Source organism: Salvelinus alpinus, chromosome 6 (genome assembly GCF_045679555.1).
Source record: "Salvelinus alpinus chromosome 6, SLU_Salpinus.1, whole genome shotgun sequence".
NCBI classification, from domain to species: Eukaryota; Metazoa; Chordata; class Actinopteri; order Salmoniformes; family Salmonidae; genus Salvelinus; species Salvelinus alpinus.
In genome coordinates, this window is record NC_092091.1 from 47784449 (window position 1) to 47805102 (window position 20654).

Below are 20654 nucleotides of genomic sequence, written 5' to 3' on the forward strand. Positions count from 1 at the left end.
ACCATGTAAGTATATGACTTGGTGTATAGAGAGAAGAGGAGAGGGACTGGAATTGAGCCTTGAGGGACACCAGTAGTGAGAGCACGTGGTGCAAACACAGATCCTGCCAGATAGGATGCAATCCAAGAATGTTCAGAGCCTCAGACACCCAGCTCTGAGAGGGTGGGGGCAGGAATGGATGGTTCACGATGCCAAAGGCAGTGGATAGAACTAGGAATATGAGAACAGAGGAGAGAGAGTCAGCTTTGGCAGTGTGGAGAGCCTCCATGACACAGAAGAGCAGTCTCGGTTGAGTGACCCATCTTGAAGCCTGACTGGTTAGGGTCAAGAAGATCGTTCTGAGAAAGATAACGAGAGAGTTATCTTGAGTATTTCGGAAATACAATAATGACGGGATGCTAGTCTGTAGTTGTTTACATTAGAGTGGTCAAGTGTTCATCTGAAGAGAGTGGAGAAAGAGTTCAAGGCATAGGGTAGTTCTGTGGGACTAGTGGACTCAATAGGCTGAGTGAATGAGGAGCGGATGTAGTCAGCCTTCTTCTCAAAGTGGTTGACAAAGTTGTCTGCAGAGAGGGAGGGGGAGGGGTGGAGGATTAAGGAGGGAGGATCTTACTAGGGAAATGGAAATGAGTTTCCTAGGGTTAGAGGCAGAAGCTTGAAATTTAAAGTGACACAAAGTGGCTTTAGCACTGGATACAGAGGAAGAGAAGGTAAGCTGCACGCAGCCCTGTTCTGTAAGCTCGCAATGAGTCATTCAGCCATGGAGCATGAGGGGAGGGACGACCCGGCCGGGAGGAAAGGGGAGAGTGCGAGTCATAGGATACGGAAAGGGAGAAGAGTAATGTTGAAGAGGCAGAATCAGGAGACAGGAGGGAGAATGATTTAGCAGAAGGGAGAGATGATAGGATAGAAGAGGAGAGAGTAGTGGGGGAGAGAGAACAAAGATTGTGACAGCGCACATGACCATCTGGGTAGGGGCTGATTGGCTAGGGTTGGAGGAGAGGGAGACGGAAAATGAAACAAAGTAGTGATCAGAGACCTGGAAGGGGGTTGTAGTGAGATTAGTAGGAGAACAGCCTCTAGAAAAGATGAGGTCAATTGTATTGCCTGCCTTGTGAGTGGGAGGAGACTGGGAAAGGGTGAGGTCAGAAGAGGCAAGGATGTTCACATCGTTCTTAGTACTCGGTCAGTAACACAGTAGTAAATACTCACTGAATCCTCGGTCGCACAGAACAACACACCAAATCCCCAAAATCTTATCAATGGATGCACTTTGATAGCCTCTCTGATGCTGGGTGGTTCAGCCCATTCTTTTATCTCTCCATTTTCTCCTCTCATCCCCCTCTCCATAATCTACGCACACATTTGAGCCCTCAGCAGCTGCCACTAGACAATCCTCCCTCACTACCACATTATCATCACTCAGAACATTATCATATTTTCTCTCTCTCAATTTCTCTTTCAATTTCTCTCACCTGTTCTCTCTCTCACTCACCCACTCATTCAATCTCTCGATTCCTCTCTCTCTCTCTCTCTCTCTCTCTCTCTCTCTCACCCACTCTCTTTCTATCTCTCTCTCTCCATCTCTTCCTCCCTCCCTTCTTGCCCTTCATCATGTGATGTGTTGTGTGTAGTTGTGTATTCTGCCTGTGTGTCTATATGTGCTGTACCCTGACCCTCGACCTCCATTGCCATTGTTTGGCAGCCAGATGTGGTGGTCCCGCCCCCCGTACCCATAATCCCTGTGATCCTTATACCAGCTGAGACCATTCCTGCCATCTCTCCACCCTTCTCTCCACCCGCACCCTGGTCACCCATGTCACAGGTCATACTCTCTTCTTTTTTTCCCTCCTCTTTTCTGTTACTGTTTTTTTGTTTTTTTTACACCCCTCCCATTTGGCTTCTGTTTTGATGGGGGTGGTTGGGTTTGAAGGATGAGTGTTTCTGGAGAGATATTCAGCTTCGGGTGGTTGTTTTTACCTCCAGACCTGTAGGAGAGATCAGCCCAGTGAAGCGCCAGGAGGAGTTGTCTGTTATTAAGGCTGTAGTTGGGGGTGTTTGGGTCGACGCCATAGCTGTAGGCTTCAAGCTTCAGGAGTTCGGCACAACAGAACACCATGTCATGTCGCATATGGACCCATTCTGCCGTGATAATCTCTAGCCGATGCTTTCAAAATGTTCTACCAAAACATGCGGAGAGTAAGTGATTATTTTGTCTCACAAATTTTGGGGGGGGGTTTGCCAAATGTATTTATTTTTTTGTTGTTGCTGTGTGAAGCTTTTGCAACATACTACCAGGGTAATCGCGAGGTGAAAAAAAAATTGTATTTTTTCACTAGATATTTTGAAAACCAAAACTGAGTTAATTTTTGTTTTCTGTTACAGGCAAACCCACCTCCAGTGGTGGTCAACACAGACAGTTTGGACACGCCCCCATACGTAAGTCTGCATTTCTTTACGCACGCACAGAAAAACACTGAACTGAAATTAGCCACAAATAAATGTATGTAGTTCTGTCCTTGAGCTGTTCTTGTCTATTGATGTTCTGTATTATGTCAATCTGTATTATGTTTCATGTTTTGTGTGGCCCCAGGAAGAGTAGCTGCTGCTTTTGCAACAGCTAACGGGGATCCTAATAAAACACCAAAACCAAATGGTTATTAGAGAACTGTTATGTAATTACCATGTTACCATATAATGTCAACGATGTAGGCTAAGTACCAGGAAATAATGGACTACCAAATAGAGTGTAACCATCCTGTCCTTTGTTTATGAAGCACAACATAGTTGCTGTTAAAGCGAAATACCATGTCAATCTATAATCAATAATTGTTACCAGCCAGAGCTAGAAATCAAAGATGCAAGCTACAGCCGTTGACTATTATGTCTGGTTTATCTACTTGGTGATTTGAACCTCTCTTTGTACAGTATGCAGCAACAACAATGTACTGTACAATTTACATTATTATTACTTTCTGTTACCAGGCACACTGAACCTCCCGAATGTCCAGAATAGTGTATTTATCTGGGCTGGGGAAATGCCTTCCATTGAGATTGTTTTTTGAGATTGCAAGCCAAAAAATTATGCGTGGTCTAGTCTCTGTGCATAATTCTGCTGAGGGGAATATAGAATGTATACTCATCCCCTGTATACCCACTGCTCAATCTAATGGTCAATGAATAGCACGTATATTACAGTAACTGCTGATCCCGATGGAAATTGCTGGTGATGTGACTATTGCATAAGAACAGGTCCTCACGATAGCAGCATGGTAATATTAACAAAGAGTTGAGGGACACGGTTGAGGTGTGAATTACAATAACCAGGGTGCGAGTTTAACACAGAGAAGGTCAATAAGGTGTGTGTGTCTGTGTGTGCGTGTGTGTGCGTGTGCATGCGTGTGTGTGTGTGCGTGCATTTCTGCGATATGACAAGATGCTTCTAAGACACCAGGGGAGTTACGGTAGCTATTGTTCTCTTCTGAGCAGGTGTTAGAGAGAGAAGGCAACTTCACTCTACTGTAGTTCAGCCATCAAGCTGGCTACTGGCTAAGGATAGTTTTTCTAACTAAATGTTGAGTTTGCTGCTACCTCCTCACAGGGAAACACCGGAAAGTGCAGACCAGCCTATGATAAGATGTAAAACCCTTGGGCGGGTTGGATATCATACCTTACATGTCAAACTGATTCTCTTTCCTCTGGTGTTACTCCTACCTGCTGGAGGATAGTTCTTTGCTCTGGGGGTCTTTCTATAGTCCTGTGCCCAGAGATTCCATTCTGTCTCAGTGCACGGGCGTACCTAGTGTTGAATGCTTGACTTCGTCTCAGCAGCCTAGTGAGTGACTGAGTTCAGTAGTGTTGCTTGCACTGACTGTCTTGTTCATCTGTTTCCCTAGGACTCTGGTGACGGCATCAGAGGCCTCGTTTAAAAAAACGTTGCGTACGTACAAAATATACCCCAAAACATGCCAGTTTTCACGCAAAAGTTGGCATTCATAAAAACTGAACTTGAACAGAGAATTTGCTTAGCTTCCCACAAACTTCAGACCATGAATACGCACAGTTTCTAGTGGTTGAAGTACTGCATTGCAAGCAGGTAAGTAGCCTAGTATTTTGTGCAAATAGACAGGAATGCATTTGGTATTTAAAGGCCTTGGAGTCCCATCAGGGAGCTTAAAGCCTGGGTTACAGGATCACACTCAAATAGCCCAAATCATGGACAGGGCCTTGTGTAACACTTTGGCATGCTGGGGTTGGTTGGGAGATTAATTGTTGGGTGTTCATTTATTTTCCTATTGCAACTTTTATTTAGGAACTCTAAACCTCTAATCCCTCCACAGCACTGTCTGTGTGTATTATTTTATCCCTAACATTGTTATTCAACCAAACTGATTGAAAGAAAAAGTGGAAAAGGAAGTTTCTACTACACCAAATGGCTCTAATTGATTCTAATTTGGAGCCGATATGGCTACCCTGGCAGAGAGAGAGTGAGAGAGAAAAACACAGCAATGTTTCTGAGATTGAACCTAATTTGGGGCCTGTATGGCTACCCTGGGAGAGAGCGAGCGAGAGAGGAATGCCTTAGAGAGAGAAGGGGGAATTGTAAAGGGGAAGGGGGTACCTAGTCAGTTGTCCAACTGAATGTATTCAACTGAGATGTGTCTTCCGCATTTAGCCCAACCCCTCTGAATCAGAGAGGTGCGGGGCTTGCCTTAATCGACATCCACGTCTTCGGTGCCCTGGGACAGTGGGTTAACTGCCTTGCTCAGGGGCAGAACGACAGATTTTTACCATGTCAGCTTGGGGGTTCGATCCAGCAACCTTCCGGTTAGTGGCCCAACGCTCTAAAGACACTTAACATAAAGGTGCATCTGGGTCTATAAGGGCACATGGTGAGACCCAGATGCAGACACGAGAAGCAGATGGTTCGAGTCTCTGATATTTATTATAATCCAAGGGGCAGGCAAGAGAATGGTCGTGGACAGGCAAAAGATCATAAGGTCAGAGTCCAGGAGGTACAGAGAGGCAGGCAGGCTCGAGGTCAGGGCAGGAAGTATGGTCAGGCAGGCGGGTTCAGAGTCAAGGCAGGCAAGGGTCAAAACCGGGAGGACTAGCAAAAGATAGATAAGAGAAAGCAGGAAAAACACGCTGTTTGACAAGACAAGACAGACTGGCAACAAATAAACAGGGAACGGAATAAATACCCAGGGACTAATGGGGAAAATGGGTAACACCTGGAGGTGGGTGGAGACAATCACAAAGACAGGTGAAACAGATCAGGGCGTGACAGGGTCATTCTCACAAATTCTCAAGTGTCATTTTTTACAAAATTTCCTCTTAGATCACTGAGATTAGGATCTGTACTTTCTATTTCTTAATTATTATTATGTTTTTTGATAAGATATTATACATGTTAACTACCCATGCAAAAATTATCATTACCGCAACAATTTTCAACAACATAATGAACAAATAAATTGTTGACATTACGCCACTAATGAAAAGGCCTGAGTAAAAAATGTCATATTTAAAATTTTATAAAAAAAATATTATTAATATTTATTTCATAATTTATCTCATTACCATAGCACAACCTTTAAAAAATGTTTTGTCACATTCACTTGTGTATACTGTACATGTTTTATTTATCTACACATATTTGGATAAAGAACAAAGGTCACACTTCCAGATTAAGCACAAATGTGTTTTCTTTTCATATTTCTTAAATATTGGTGCATTACGGTAATAATAAACAGGTTTCGGAGATGAGACTGCATGTTTCGGTAATGAGTGTTGCGTAGTTTGTCATTGAAAAACTGTACTGATCTCAATCAGAGATTCAGTATCCCAACAAATCATCAAAGTGTGCAATTTATTAATCCCAAATGATTTGTGGCTTGAAGTAAGTTAAATGGGGTTTATACACCCCATATTTCATGACAAACTGTTTTACAAAAAATCGATAGAATAGGTTTAAGAAGTGTTCTTAGTAATTAAATAAAGTTACCAGCACAGCACACCCATTGACTATATATTAGAATTATCGTATTATCATTACCAAAATGAAGGCTCTCATTACCGAAATGAACCTAAACAGAACATAGTAATGAGAAATATGTGTTTCGGTAATGAGAGGCCCTTAGCTCAATCTGCAGACAGCCATTATATTATAGGTGACCGTTTTAATACTCATCATTGCATCCTGTATTAAAAGGTTGGCTGGTCCTCATTAAAGTCCCGTTGATCACTTCACTATTCCCTTTTTGTTTACAAAGCTCTACTACACAAGCTTCCGACTTACCTAACTTCATTGTTGAAGAATAAAAACATAACTTACCAAACCCGTTCACAGAGTTGGTTATCTCTTGAGGTTCCTCGGGTCTCCACCGAATTAGCTAAATCTGTTTTCAGTTTTAATGAGCCTCACTGCTGGAACAATTTGCAGAGCTCATCACAATTAGATGTTGTGGTGTCGCTTAGGCAGTTTAGGGTGTTAATTAAGGACCCATAGTAGTAGCTGAGGACTATAACAGTTTTTTAAAAATGTGTTTTGTGTTGACTGCTGTTTAACATTGTATTGGTTGTTGTATTGTTGTGATCAGGGCACCCTTGGGAATGGGACCACGGTCTTAATGGGGTTTCCCCTGAATAAATAAATAATAATATGAGTCAGCAAACAATTGACCACATCACTAAAGCGCATTCATGCCTCCATGTAATGGTTCTCTGACTTTTTCCCAAATTGAGCTTTTTAGCCATTTCGGCTTTTTAGTCATTTTAGTCCTCACCACAAGGGGGTGTTGAGAATAAGAACCTCATTCTGAAGGCATATAAGCGAATACATTAACTTAACTTTTGGTCATCTAAGAACTACTACTCTAGATGATGCATGATGGGTGAATAAAACTCCATTTAATTACTGATTTTTATGTAATACATGTAATACTAATGTAAACTTCAACTAGAATAAAAAAAAATTATGATTTACGGACAAACTGCAACAACATATTCTGTGTTTTTTTCAAATAGGTTTTTCTAACTTAAAGTAAAATTGTATAACGTGACCAAAGAATTTAATCCGGACGCATTTCGGTAATGAGAATTTGGGGTAAAAATGAACAAGAATCAGGCGATAATTATACATGTATTTAAAATAAGACTAAACATCTTAGTCTTCAGAATGATAGATTTATGCAAATGCATAAATAACTCAATTTGCTACAAACTATGTTTAAAACTGGTTTCATAAGAATCCCCAATCTCCTGCTGCCTCAATCAAGACACATACTCTCGTGTTACATTTGAAGTCGGAAGTTTACATACACTTATGTTGGAGTCATTAAAACTTGTTTTTGTTAAACAAACTATAGTTTTTGCAAGTCGGTTAGGACATCTACTTTTATAATTCACTGTATCACAATTCCAGTAGGTGAGAAGTTTACATACACTAAGTTGAATGTGCCTTTAAACAGCTTGGAGAATTCCAGAAAATGATGTCATGGCTTTAGTAGCTTCTGATAGGCTAATTGAAATAATTTGAGTCAATTGGAGGTGTACCTGTGGATGTGCCTTTTTGCTTGACATCATGGGAAAATCAAAATAAATCAGCCAAGACCTCAGAAAAAAATGGTATACCTCCACAAGTCTGGTTCATCCTTGGGAGCAATTTCCAAACGCCTGAATGTACCATGTTCATCTGTACAAACAATAGTACCCAAGTATAAACACCATGGGACCACGTAGCCGTCATACCGCTCAGGAAGGAGACGCATTCTGTCTCCTAGAGATGAACGTACTTTGGTGCGAAAAGTGCAAATCAATCCCAGAACAACAGCAAAGGACATTGTGAAGATGCTGGAGGAAACAGGCACAAAAGTATCTATATCCACAGTAAAACGAATCCTGTATCGACATAACCTGAAAGGCCGCTCAGCAAGGAAGAAGCCACTGCTCCAAAACCGTCAAATTGTGAATGAGAGACTAATGAAGTGTGTACAGCCTGCACAAGAAAACAAAGCAGAGCTCATGCCCTTTAAGCGACTTTTTTCAAATCATCATTAGTCTCATCATCCAGTCTTACAATGTATTAAAAATCTAAACATATAGACCAATGTTTGTAGAACAACTAAAGTTACATTAACCTGTCCAGGACTGGGGTTCCGCTAGCGGAAATTGCAAGGCGCCAAATACAAATCAACAGAAATCTCATAAATCAAATTTGTCAAACATACAAGTATTAGGCACCATTTTAAAGATACAATTCTCGTTAATCCAGCCATAGTGTCTGATTTCAAAAATGCTTTACAGCGAAAGCTCCACAAACGATTATGTTAGGTCACCACCAAGTCACAGAAAAACCCAGCCATTTTTCCCGCCAAAGAGAGGAGTCACAAAAAGCACAAATCGAGATAAAATTAATCACTAACCTTTGATGATCTTGATCAGATGACACTCATAGGACTTCATGTTACACAATACATGTATGTTTTGTTCGATAAAGTGCATATTTATATCCAAAAATCTCATTTTACATTGGTGTGTTATGTTCAGTAGTTCAAAAACAGGCTATGATTTTGCAGAGAGCCACATGAATTCACAGAAATACTCATTATAAACCTTGATGAAAATTCAAGTGTTATGCATGGAACTTTAGATACACTTCGCAACCGCTGTGTCAGATTTAAAAAAACTTTACGGAAAAAGCATAATCTGAGAACGGCGCTCAGAACCCAAACCAGCCAAAATAAATATCCGCCATGTTGCGCCGTCAACATTAGTCTGAAATAGCATTATAAATATTCACTTACCTTTGATCTTCATCAGAATGCACTCCCAGGAATCGCAGTTCCACAATAATGTTTGTTTTGTTCGATAATGTCCATCATTTATGTCCATTTATGTCACAATAGCTTATTTTGTTAGGGCGTTTGGTAAACAAATCCAAAAGCGTGTTCAGGTCCAGTCGGACGAAAAGTTCAAAAAGTTATATTACAGGTCGAAGAAACTTGTCAAATTAAGTATAGAATCAATCTTTAGGATGTTTTTATCATAAATGTTAAATAATGTTCCAACCGGAGAATTCCATTGTCTGTAGAAAAGCAATGAAACGAGAGATACCTCTCATGTGAACGCGCGTGACTGAGAACGAGGCTGCAGGCATACCCCTTAGTCAAACAGCTCCCATCCGGCCCCCCTTCACATGAGAAGCCTGAAACAACGTTCTAAAGACAGTTGACATCTAGTGGAAGCCTTAGGAAGTGTACCATAACCCATATCCCACTGTGAATTCGATAGGGGCTGAGTTCAAAAACTACAAACCTCAGATTTCCCACTTCCTGTTTGGATTTTTTCTCAGGTTTTTGCCTGCCATATGAGTTCTGTTATACTCACAGACATCATTCAAACAGTTTTGACTTCAGAGTGTTTTCTATCCAATACTAATAATAATATGCATATATTAGCATCTGGGACTGAGTAGGAGGCAGTTCACTCTGGGCACGCTATTCATCCAAAAGTGAAAATGCTGCCCCCTATCCCAATAAATCTAAATTAACCACATCACAGGACCTAACATAATGTCACGTTTGCTCCTGCTCCTCCCCTCCGGCGTATGATGTTGCCAGAGAACTAACCACCGGTCCTGGGATTCATCATTTACGCACACCTGGCACTAATCATTACGCGCACCTGGATGCTTGATTCACACCTGGACTCCATTACTTTCATCATCTCCTTCCCTTTATACGTCACTCTCCCATGTTCACTCACCAGTTGGTATTGTCATTGTGTATCGGCGTTCTGCCTTATGTTAGTGGCGTGTTCCTGGTTCCGACTCACCGCCCCATCATTACAGAATACCCACTCAAAATATTGAAGCAGCAGGACAACTGGACATCTCCCAGACGATTGATGAACAAGGTTACCTTCTTCGTCAACACCAAGATCAGCTGGCTCAACTGGGTACGGCCATGGAGGATGTTCTCCGCAGTCTACAACATTTCAACAGCAGAGGATATTCTAGAGCCCGTCTACCCAACGAGTCAGCACACCAGCCCATCCAGCAACCCGCTCAGGTCAGCGATGCCCGTCTATCCCTCCCGGAGAAATATGACGGGAAACCATCCAAATGCCGTGGCTTCCACCTTCAGTGCTCCCTCTATTTTGCACATCAGATGGGAGCCCCCACCACCGAGATGTCTAAGGTTGCCACTGTTATTTCTCTGCTGACTGGACGGGCATTGGAATGGAAGGGAGGAGAGGATGAGCTTGAGTCTTGTGAGGGGTTCATGGCTCTGTTTAAATGTATTTTGGATCATCCCGCGAAGTGCAGAGAGGGAGGTGAGCATCTGCTTCAGCTCTAGCACGCGAATCAGACACCTGCTGAGTATGTGCATACCTTCCGGACAGTAGCAGTTTCCAATGGATGGAATGAGCCGGCGCTCAGCACGTTATTTAGAAGAGGTCTGCGCGAGGAGGGCCATCCGTCTGGATAACCTGCTCCGGGAGTGTCGGCATCTTCATCACTTTTCTCCCTCCTTCGGCGAGTGTTCAGAATCAGAGGCTGAACCCATGGAGGTAGGGGTTACACACCTTCACGCGGCGGAATGGCGCGTGGACCAGTTTACATACACTCAATTAGCATTTGGTAGCATTGCCTTTAAATCGTTTAACTTGGGTCAAAAGTTTCGGGTAGCCTTCCACAAGCTTCCCACAATAAGTTGGGTGAATTTTGGCCCTTTGCTCCTGACAGAGCTGGTGTAACTGAGTCAGGTTTGTAGGCCTCCTAGCTTGCACACGCTTTTCCATTTCTGCCCACAAATGTTCTATAGGATTGAGGTCAGGGCTTTGTGATGGCCACTCCAGTACCTTGACTTTGTTGTCCTTAAGCCATTTTGCCACAACTTTGGAAGTATGATTGGGGTCCATTTGGAAGACCCATTTGCGACCAAGCTTTAACTTCCTGACTGATGTCTTTAGATGTTGCTTCAATATATCCACATAATTTTCGTTCCTCGTGATGCCATCTATTTTGTGAAGTGCACCAGTCCCTCCTGCAGCAAAGCACCCCCCCACAACATGATGCTGCCACCCCCATGCTTCACGATTGGGATGGTGTTCTTCGGCTTGCAAGCCTCCCCTTTTTTCCTCCAAACATAACATTACGATGGTCATTAGTCCAGGAACGCCTCTTGGCTAACCACCTGATCGTCAAGGCGGAGACGTGCCAATTCCCCCAGAGGACTGTCTCCTTCTTGGGCACCAAATCAGCCCGCAGGGAGTGAGGATGGAGGACAAGAAGGTAGATGTGGTAAGGTCATGGCCAGTCCCAACCACCATCAAGGTGTTAATGGTTTTTGGGGTTTGCCAACTTTTACCGCCGATTCATCTGGAACTTCAGCACGCTCGCCACCCGTCTCACCTCCCTCCTCAAGGGTGGGCCTCGTAGGTTGGTTTGGTCTCCCGCAGCCAACGAGGCCTTTCGGGAGAATTGTCCTCCCGCGTGCATCTACATTCCCACAGGGATAAGGGATTGGCTGCTGACCTGGGCACACACAGCTGTCGTCGCTGGACATCCAGGTATTTCTCGCACCATCCATTCCATCACCGAGATATACTGGTGGCCCACCTTGGTGCAGGAAGTTACGCGGTATGTCAACTCCTGTTCCGAGTGTGCTCAAACTTAAGTCCCCCCAGAATGCTCAGCAGGGAAGCTCCTGCCGCTTCCCGTGCCTCAGCGACCTTGGTCCCATCTATCTATTGCCTTTGTTACTGATCTTCCTCCTTCTGAAGTTTTCACCACCATTCTGGTGGTAATGGATAGATTTTCCGAGTCATGTCGATTCATCCCTTTTCCTGGTCTTCCCATTGCTCTCCAGGTCGCTGAGGCACTCTTCCAGCAGGTCTTCCGGCATTATGGCCTTCCGGTGACATCGTCTCGGACCGTGGCCCATAATTCGCATCCCAAATATGGCGGGCCTTCTTGGAGAAGCTCGGGGTCATGATTAGTCTCACATCCGGGTATCGGTCTCAGTCTAACGGGCAGAATGAATCAGGAGCTAGGGTGGTACCTGAGGAGTCACTGTCAGGACCTGCTGGGTGAGTGGACACATTTCTTTCCTTGGGCCGAGTACACCCAGAACTCTCTACGTCACTCCTCCACTGGGTGCACGTGAGCCTCCAGAGCGCCGTCCATCGTCAGAAGGAACAGGCAGACTGTCACCTCAGTGAGACCCCTGTGTTCCATCCTGGGGATCGTGTTTGGCTCCCACTCCGCCTGCCCTGCAAGAAACTGAGCCCCTGGTTTGTGGGGCCGTTCAAGGTTCTCCGGAGGGTCAATGAGGTGACATACATACCCTCTTTTCATGTTTATTTTTATTTTACCTTTATTTAACCAGGCAGGCCAGTTGAGAGCAAGTTCTCATTTACAACTGTGACCTGGCCAAGATAGAGCAAAGCAGTGCGACACAAACAACACAGTTACACATGGGATAAACAAACGTACAGTCAATAAAACAATAGAAATGTCTATATACAGTGTGTGCAAATGCAGTAAGATTAGGGAGGTATGGCAATAAATAGGCCATAGTGGCGAAATAATTACAATTTAGCATTAACACTGGAGTTATAGATGTGTAGAAGATGAATGTGCAAGTAGAGACACTGGGGTGCAAAGGAGGGAGAAAAAAACTATATGGGGATGAGGTAGCTGGGTGGATTATTTACAGATGGCTAAGTACAGGTGCAATGATCGGTAAGCTGCTCTGACAGCTGATGCTTAAAGTTAGTGAGGGTGATATAAGTTTCCAGCTTCAGTGATTTTTGCAATTCGTTCCAGTCATTGGCAGCAGAGAACTGGAAGGAAAGGAGGAGTTTGCTTTGGGGGTGACCAGTGAAATATACCTGCTGGAGCGCTTGCTACGGGTGAATGCTGCTATGGTGACCAGTGAGCTGAGATAAGGCGGGGCTTTATCTAGCAAAGACTTATAGATGACCTGGAGCCAGTGGATTTGGCGACGAATATGAAGCGAGGGCCAGCCAACGAGAGCATACAGGTCGCAATGGTGGGTAGTATATGGGGCTTTGGTGACAAAACAGATGGCACTGTGATAGACTACATCCAATTTGCTGAGTAGAGTGTTGGAGGCTATTTTGTAAATGACATCGCCGAAGTCAAGGATCGGTAGCATGGTCAGTTTTACGAGGGTATGTTTGGCAGCATGAGTGAAGGAGGCTTTGTTGCGAAATAGGAAGCCGATTCTAGATTTAATTTTGGATTGGAGATGCTTAATGTGAGTCTGGAAGGAGAGTTTACAGTCTAACCAGACACCTAGGAATTTGTAGTTGTCCACATATTCTAAGTCAGAAGCGTCCAGAGTAGTGATGCTAGATGGGTGGGCAGGTGCGGGCAGCGATCGGTTGAAGAGCATGCATTTAGTTTTGCTTGCATTTAAGAGCAGTTGGAGGCCACGGAAGGAGTGTTGTATGGCGTTGAAGCTCATCTGGAGGGTTGTTAACACAGTGTCCAGAGAAGGGCCAGAAGTATACAGAATGGTGTTCTCTGCGTAGAGGTGGATCAGAGAATCACCAATACGGAGAATCACCAATACGGCTGCACAGTATTGTCTTTTATCAATGACGGTTATGATATCATTTAGGACATTGAGCGTGGCGGAGGTGCACCCATGACCAGCTTGGGAAACCAGATTGCAAAGCGGAGAAGGTACGGTGGGATTCGAAATGGTCGGTGATCTGTTTGTTAACTTGGCTTTCGAAGACTTTAGAAAGGCAGTGTAGGATAGATATAGGTCTGTAACAGTTTGGGTCTAGAATATCACCCCCTTTGAAGAGGGGGATGACCCCGGCAGCTTTCCAATCTTTAGAGATCTCAGACGATACGAAGGAGAGGTTGAACAGGCTAGTAATAGGGGTTGCTACAATTGCTGCGGATAACTTTAGAAAGAGAGGGTCCAGATTGTCTAGCCCAGCTGATTTGTAGGGGTCCAAATTTTGCAGCTCTTTCAGAACATCAGCTATCTGGATTTGGGTGAAGTAGAAATGGGGGAGGCTTGGGCAAGTTGCAGTGGGGGGTGCAGAGCTGTTTACCAGGGTAGGGGTGGCCAGGTGGAAGCATGGCCAGCCGTAGAAAAATGTTTATTGAACTTCTTGATTATCGTAGATTTATTGGTGGTGATAGTGTTTCCTATCCTCAGTGCAGTGGGCAGCTCGGAGGAGGTGCTCTTATTCTCCATGGACTTTACAGTGTCCCGGACATTTTTGGAGTTTGTTCTACAGGATGCAAATTTCTGTTTGAAAAAGCTAGCCTTTGCTTTCCTAACTGCCTGTGTATATTCGTTCCTAACTTCCCTGAAAAGTTGCATATCGCGGGGGCTATTCGATGCTAATGCAGTACGACACAGGATGTTTTTGTGCTGGTCAAGGGCAGTCAGGTCTGGAGTGAACCAAGGGCTATATCTGTTCTTAGTTTTTTTTTCTTTGAATGGGGCATGCATATTTAAGATGGTGAGGAAAGCACTTTGAAAGAATAACCAGGCATCCTCTACTGACGGAATGAGGTCAATATCCTTCCAGGATACCCGGGCCAGGTCGATTAGAAAGGCCTGATCGCTAAAGTGTTTTAGGGAGCGTTTGGCAGTGATGAGGGGTGGTTGTTTGACCGCGGACCCATTACGGACGCAGGCAATGAGGCAGTGATTGCTGAGATCCTGGTTGAAGACAGCAGAGGTGTATTTAGAGGGCAGGTTGGTCAGGATGATATCTATGAGGGTGCCCTTGTTTACGGATTTAGGGTTTACCTTGTAGGTTCCATGATAATTTGTGTGAGATTGAGGGCATCTAGCTTAGATTGTAGGACGACCGGGGTGTTAAGCATGTCCCAGTTTAGGTCACCTAACAGTACAAATTGAAGATCAATGGGGGGCAATTCATTCACATATGGTGTCCAAGGCACAGCGGGGGGCTGAGGGGTCTATAACAAGCAGCAACAGTGAGAGACTTATTTCTGGAAAGGTGGATTTTTAAAAGTAGAAGCTCAAACTGTTTGGGCACAGACCTGGATAGCATGACAGAACTCTGCAGGCTATCTCTGCAGTAGATTGCAACTCCACCCTCTTTGGCAGTTCTATCTTGGCTGAAAATATTGTAGTTGGGGATGGAAATTTCAGAATTTTTGGTGGCCTTCCTAAGCCAGGATTCAGACATGGCTAGGACATCAGGGTTGGCGGAGTGTGCTAAAGCCGTGAATAAAACAAACTTAGGGAGGAGGCTTCGAATGTTAACATGCATGAAACCAAGGCTTTTATGGTTACAGAAGTCAGCAAATGATAGCGCCTGGGGAATAGAAGTGGAACTTGGGGCTACAGGGCCTGGGTTAACCTCTACATCTCCAGAGGAGGAGAAGGATGCGGGTACGGCTAAAGGCTATAAGAACTGGTAGTCTAGCGCGTTGGGGACAGAGAATAAATGGAGCAGATTTTTGGCCGTGGTAGAAAAGATTCAAGGCTTAATGTACAGCCATGGGTATGGTAGGATGTGAGTACAGTGGAGGTAAAACTAGGCGTTGAGTGACGATGAGAGAGGTTTCGTCTCTGGAGGGACAAGTTAAGCCAGGTGAGGTCTCTGAATTTGTGTGGGGTGGGACGAAAGAGCTATCTAAGGCATTTTGAGTGGGACAGTGAAATAAAACAGTAAAAACTAGCCAAGACAGCAGTAGACAAGGCATATTGACATTAGAAAGAGGCATAAAGCAATCACAGGTGTTGATCAGGAGAGCAAAGACAACAACAGGTAAATGGTGATGAATGGGCAGAGCGGGTCAGTTAGGTACATACAAGACCTGAGTTCGAGGCTGGGGCCGACAGGTAAACAAAATGAGGTACCGTGTTATTGAAACAGTCCAGGAGGCATCAGCTGTGTAGCCGAGTGATCATAGGGTCAAAAGAGCAGCACTAGGTGAGTCAGGGTGCTGTACGGTAGTCACTACTTCGCTAGGCGAGCAGGGAACACAGCGTTCAGAAAAGCTAGTGGGCCGGGGCTAGTAGCTGGTTCTTCGGCGACATCGTAACAGAATAGACTATTGAGACCACATCGGGCAATCGCGTCGGCAGTCCAGCCGTGATGGATCGTGATTCACACCTGGACTCCATTACCTACATTTCCTCCCCTTTAAATGTCACTCTCCCATGTTCACTCACCAGTTGGTATTGTTCTTGTGTATCGGTGTCCTGCCTTATGTTAGTGGCGTGTTTTATTAAAACGTTGCAACTGCTTCCGACTCACCGCCCCATCATTACACATAAGGACAACTCCGAGTGTGCTATTCTTTTTTCTGAAATAGACTACATTTTCTTCCTATCATGCTTCTTTAGACCTGTCTAAAATAAATAATGGATTTATTGTGAAGCTGTAGGCTATATTACATGGATTTATTTGAAGTTTTTGTGTTGAAGCCAGGAGATGATAAATGTGTTATGTTAATTAACGGTCAATTATCGTGAGACCGACAGTTAGTTGTTTGACAATCACCGGCTGAAATGTCGTGATTGCCACAGCCCTAGTGGTGTATAGTTGGGTTAGGGCAAGGACAGAGGCAGAGCAGTCGTAGTGATGATGGTACTGTAGTTAGGCAGGGACAGAGCAGCCCTTCTGTGATCCTCTCTTTCCCAACATGGCTATCACCTCTAATCCCATGGAGATTATCCCCCCCCCCCCCCGTGCCACACAGGAAGACAGCATTAGCGCTGTGCACTGCTCAGAAACCCCTGCCGCCTCCCTGCCTGCATGCTACAAAACGCTGCAGTATTCCCGACAGAGCAGAGGGGATTTCACATGGATAGCCAGCCTGCGCTGCCCTTTATTAGGCTGCTACTGAGGGGTCAGCTCTGCTCTGCTCTTCTCTCACCCACCCGTTGTTTGTTATAGCTAAAGTACTGCTACATACAGTACCAGTCAAAAGTTTGGACACACTTACTCATTCAAGTTAATTTTTGTTAATTTGTACTATTTTCTACATTGTAGAATAATAGTGAAGACATCAAAACAATGTAATAACACATATGGAATCATGTATTAACCAAAAAAGTGTTAAACAAATCAAAATATATTTTAGATTCTTCAAAGTAGCCACCCTTTGCCTTGATGACAGCTTTGCACACTCTTGGCATTCTCTCAACCAGCTTCATGAGGTAGTCACCTGGAGTGCATTTCAATTAACAGGTGTGCCTTGTTAAAAGTTAATTTGTGGTATTTATTCCCATCCTAATGAGTTTCAGCCAATCAGTTGTGTTGTGACAAGGTAGGGTTGGTATATGGAAGATGGTCTTTTACCAGATAAGGCTAAGTCCATATTATGGCTAGAACAGCTCAAATAAGCAAAGAGAAATGACAGTCCATCAATACTTTAAGACATGGTCAGTCAATACCGAAAATGTCAAGTACTTTGAAAGTTTCATCAAGTGCAGAAGCAAAAACCATCAAGGGCTAAATGACACTGGTTCTCAAGAGGACCACCACAGGTAAGGAAGACTCAGAGCTACTACTGCTGCAGAGGATAAGTTCATTGGAGTTACCAGCCTCAGAAATCGGCAATTAACTGCACCTCAGATTTCAGCCCAAATAAATGCTTCACTGAATTCAAGTAACAGACACATCTCAACATCAACTGTTCAGAGGAGACTGCATGAATCAGGCCTTAATGGTCGAATTGTTGCAAAGAAACCACTACTAAAGGACACCACCAAGAAGAAGAGACTTGCTTGTGCCAAGAAACATGAACAATGTACATTATATCAGTGTAAATCTGTCCTTTGGTCTGATGAATCAAGAGATTTCTGGAAGAGGAGGTGTGATGGTGTGGGGCTGCTTTGCTGGTGACACTGTCTGTGATTTATTTAGAATTCAACGCACACTTAACCAGCATGGCTACCACAGCATTCTGCAGCAATACGCCATCCCATCTGGTTTGCACTTAGTCTCACTATCATTTGTTTTTCAACCGGACATTGACCCAAAACACACCTCCAGGCTGTGTAAGGGCTATTTGACCAAGAAGGAGAGTGATGGAGTGCTGCATCTGATGACCTGGCCTCCACAATCACCGGACATCAACCCAATTGAGATGGTTTGGGATGAGTTGGACTGCAGAGTGAAGGAAAAGCAGCCAACAAGTGCTAAGCATATGTGGGAACTCCTTCAAGACTGTTGGACAAGCATTCCAGGTGACTACCTCATGAAACTGGTTGAGAGAATGCCAAGAGTGTGCAAAGCTGTCATCAAGTCAAAGGGTGGCTACTTTGAAGAATCTAATATATAAAATATATTTTGATTTCTTTAAAACGTTTTGTGTTAATACATGATTCCGTATGTGTTATTTCATTGTGTTGATGTCTTCACTATTATTCTACAATGTAGAAAATATAGAAAATAATAGGTAGGTAGGTGTGTCCAAACTTTTGACTTGTACTGTATATACGGTTGAAGTCAGAAGTTTACATACACTTAGGTTGGAGTCATTAAAACTTGTTTTTCAAACACTCCACAAATGTCTTGTTAAAAAGTAAAGTTTTGTTAAGTCGGTTAGGACATCTACTTTGTGCATGACACAAGTCATTTTCCCAACAATTGTTTACAGACAGATTATTTCACTTATAAATCACTGTATCACAATTCCAGTAGGTCAGAAGTTTACATACACTAAGTTGACTGTGCCTTTAATAAACAGCTTGGAAAATTCCAGAAAATTATGTCATGGCGTTAGAAGCTTCTGATAGGCTAATCGACATCATCAGAAAATAAATTGTAGAGCTCCACAAGTCTGGTTCATCCTTGGGAGCAATTTCCAAATGCCTTAAGGTACCACGTTCACCTGTACAAACAATAGTACACAAGTATAAACACCATGGGACCACGCAGTCGTCATTCCGCTCAGGAAGGAGACGCGTTCTGTCTCCTAGAGATGAACGTACTTTGGTGCGAAAGGTGCAAATCAATCCCAGAACAACAGCAAAGGACCTTGTGAAGATACTGAAGGAAACAGGTACAAAAGATTCTATATCCACAGCAAAACGAGTCCTATATCGACGTAACCTGAAAGGCAGCTCAGCAAGGAAGAAGCCACTGCTCCAAAACCGCCATAACTAAAGCCAGACTACGGTTTGCAACTGCACATGGGGACAAAGACCGTACTTTTTGGAGAAATGTCCTCTGGTCTGATGAAACAAACATGGAACTGTTTGGCCATAAGCGCCATCGTTATGTTTGGAGGAAAAAGGGGGAGGCTTGCAAGCCGAAGAACACCATCCCAACCGTGAAGCACGGGGGTGGCAGCATCATGTTGTGGGGGTGCTTTGCTGCAGAAGGGACTGGTGCACTTCATAAAATAGATGGCATCATGAGGTACGAAAATTATGTGGATATATTGAAGCAACATCTCAAGACATCAGTCAGGAAGTTAAAGCTTGGTCGTAAATGGGTCTTCCAAATGGACAATGACCCCAAGCATACTTCCAAAGTTGTGGCAAAATGGCTTAGTGACAGCAAAGTCAAGGTACTGGAGTGGCCATCACAAAGCCCTGACCTCAATCCCATAGAAAATCGGTGGGCAGAAGCGTGTGCGAGCAAGGAGGCCTACAAACCTGACTCAGTTACACCAGCTCTGTCAGGAGGAATGGGCCAAAATTCACCCAACTTATTGTGGGAAGCTTGTGAAAGGCTACCCAAAACGTTTGACCCAAGTTGAACAATTTAAAGGCAATGCTACCAAATACTAATTGAGTGTATGTAAACTTCTGACCCACTGGGAATGTGATGAAAGAAATAAAAGTTGAAATAAATCATTCTCTCTACTATTATTCTGACATTTCACATTCTTAAAATAAAGTAGTGATCCTAACTGACCTAAGACAGGGAATTGTTACTTGGATTAAATGTCAGGAATTGTGAAACTGAGTTTAAATGTATTTGGCTAAGGTGTATGTAAACTTCCGACTTCAACTGAATAATCAACCTCCTCCATATCCTGTAGTTTGAAGAAACTAAATTGAATTGAATAATATCCTAAAAATGCTCAACTAGCTATCACTATTCATGTCAATCTCAATCTATCCAACAATGTCACCAACTCACCAACTCACACTTCTTTCTTTAACACCTCCAATTTGGGTTTTGAGGAATAGTGTGCCATCAAAATGAGACGTGCAGTGGGAAAGACGTTTGATCTTTCCATAGGCACCCTCTCCTGGGCCAATGGGCCAATGGAGACAGCTCTCTTATGATCCCTACGATACTGATTGGCTGATGTCTTGTCTTTCAGGTGAATGGAACAGAAGCAGATTATGAGTATGAGGAGATCACTCTGGAACGGGTAAGTAGGAGCAAACCCCTCATACATGGCTAATGTTTTCATAAAATAGGTGTTTCTAAAATTAAAGAGCCAATCACCAGTTGAAACAATAACAAAGTGAATTCCCTGCCACTGATTTGGTAAAAAGGTGAGGGATGTGGCTGGAGAAATGTAGTCACTCTCAAATTCATAGACAGAGCTAGGGATGACCATTCATGATATCACAATTATAGGTTTAACCATGTTTTAAGGCTATACATTGTATGTTTACATTTACTTCGTTTTCAAAAATTGGAGT

General features: G+C 43.6%; 1 protein-coding gene across 3 annotated transcripts in view; it reads left to right on the plus strand.

The window, feature by feature from the left end:
• Positions 1-20654, plus strand: part of LOC139578766 (discs large homolog 1-like protein) — a 215148-nt gene that overhangs the window by 77494 nt on the left and 117000 nt on the right. For 2 of the 3 annotated variants that reach the window (XM_071406763.1, XM_071406762.1), the window contains 2 exons: positions 2386-2439; positions 20327-20377. In XM_071406763.1, coding sequence (XP_071262864.1) covers positions 2386-2439; positions 20327-20377 — 105 coding nt within the window. Of the gene's footprint in view, positions 1-1986; positions 2200-2385; positions 2440-20326; positions 20378-20654 lie in introns of those variants that run through there. The other variant, XM_071406764.1, reaches the window with a different exon arrangement.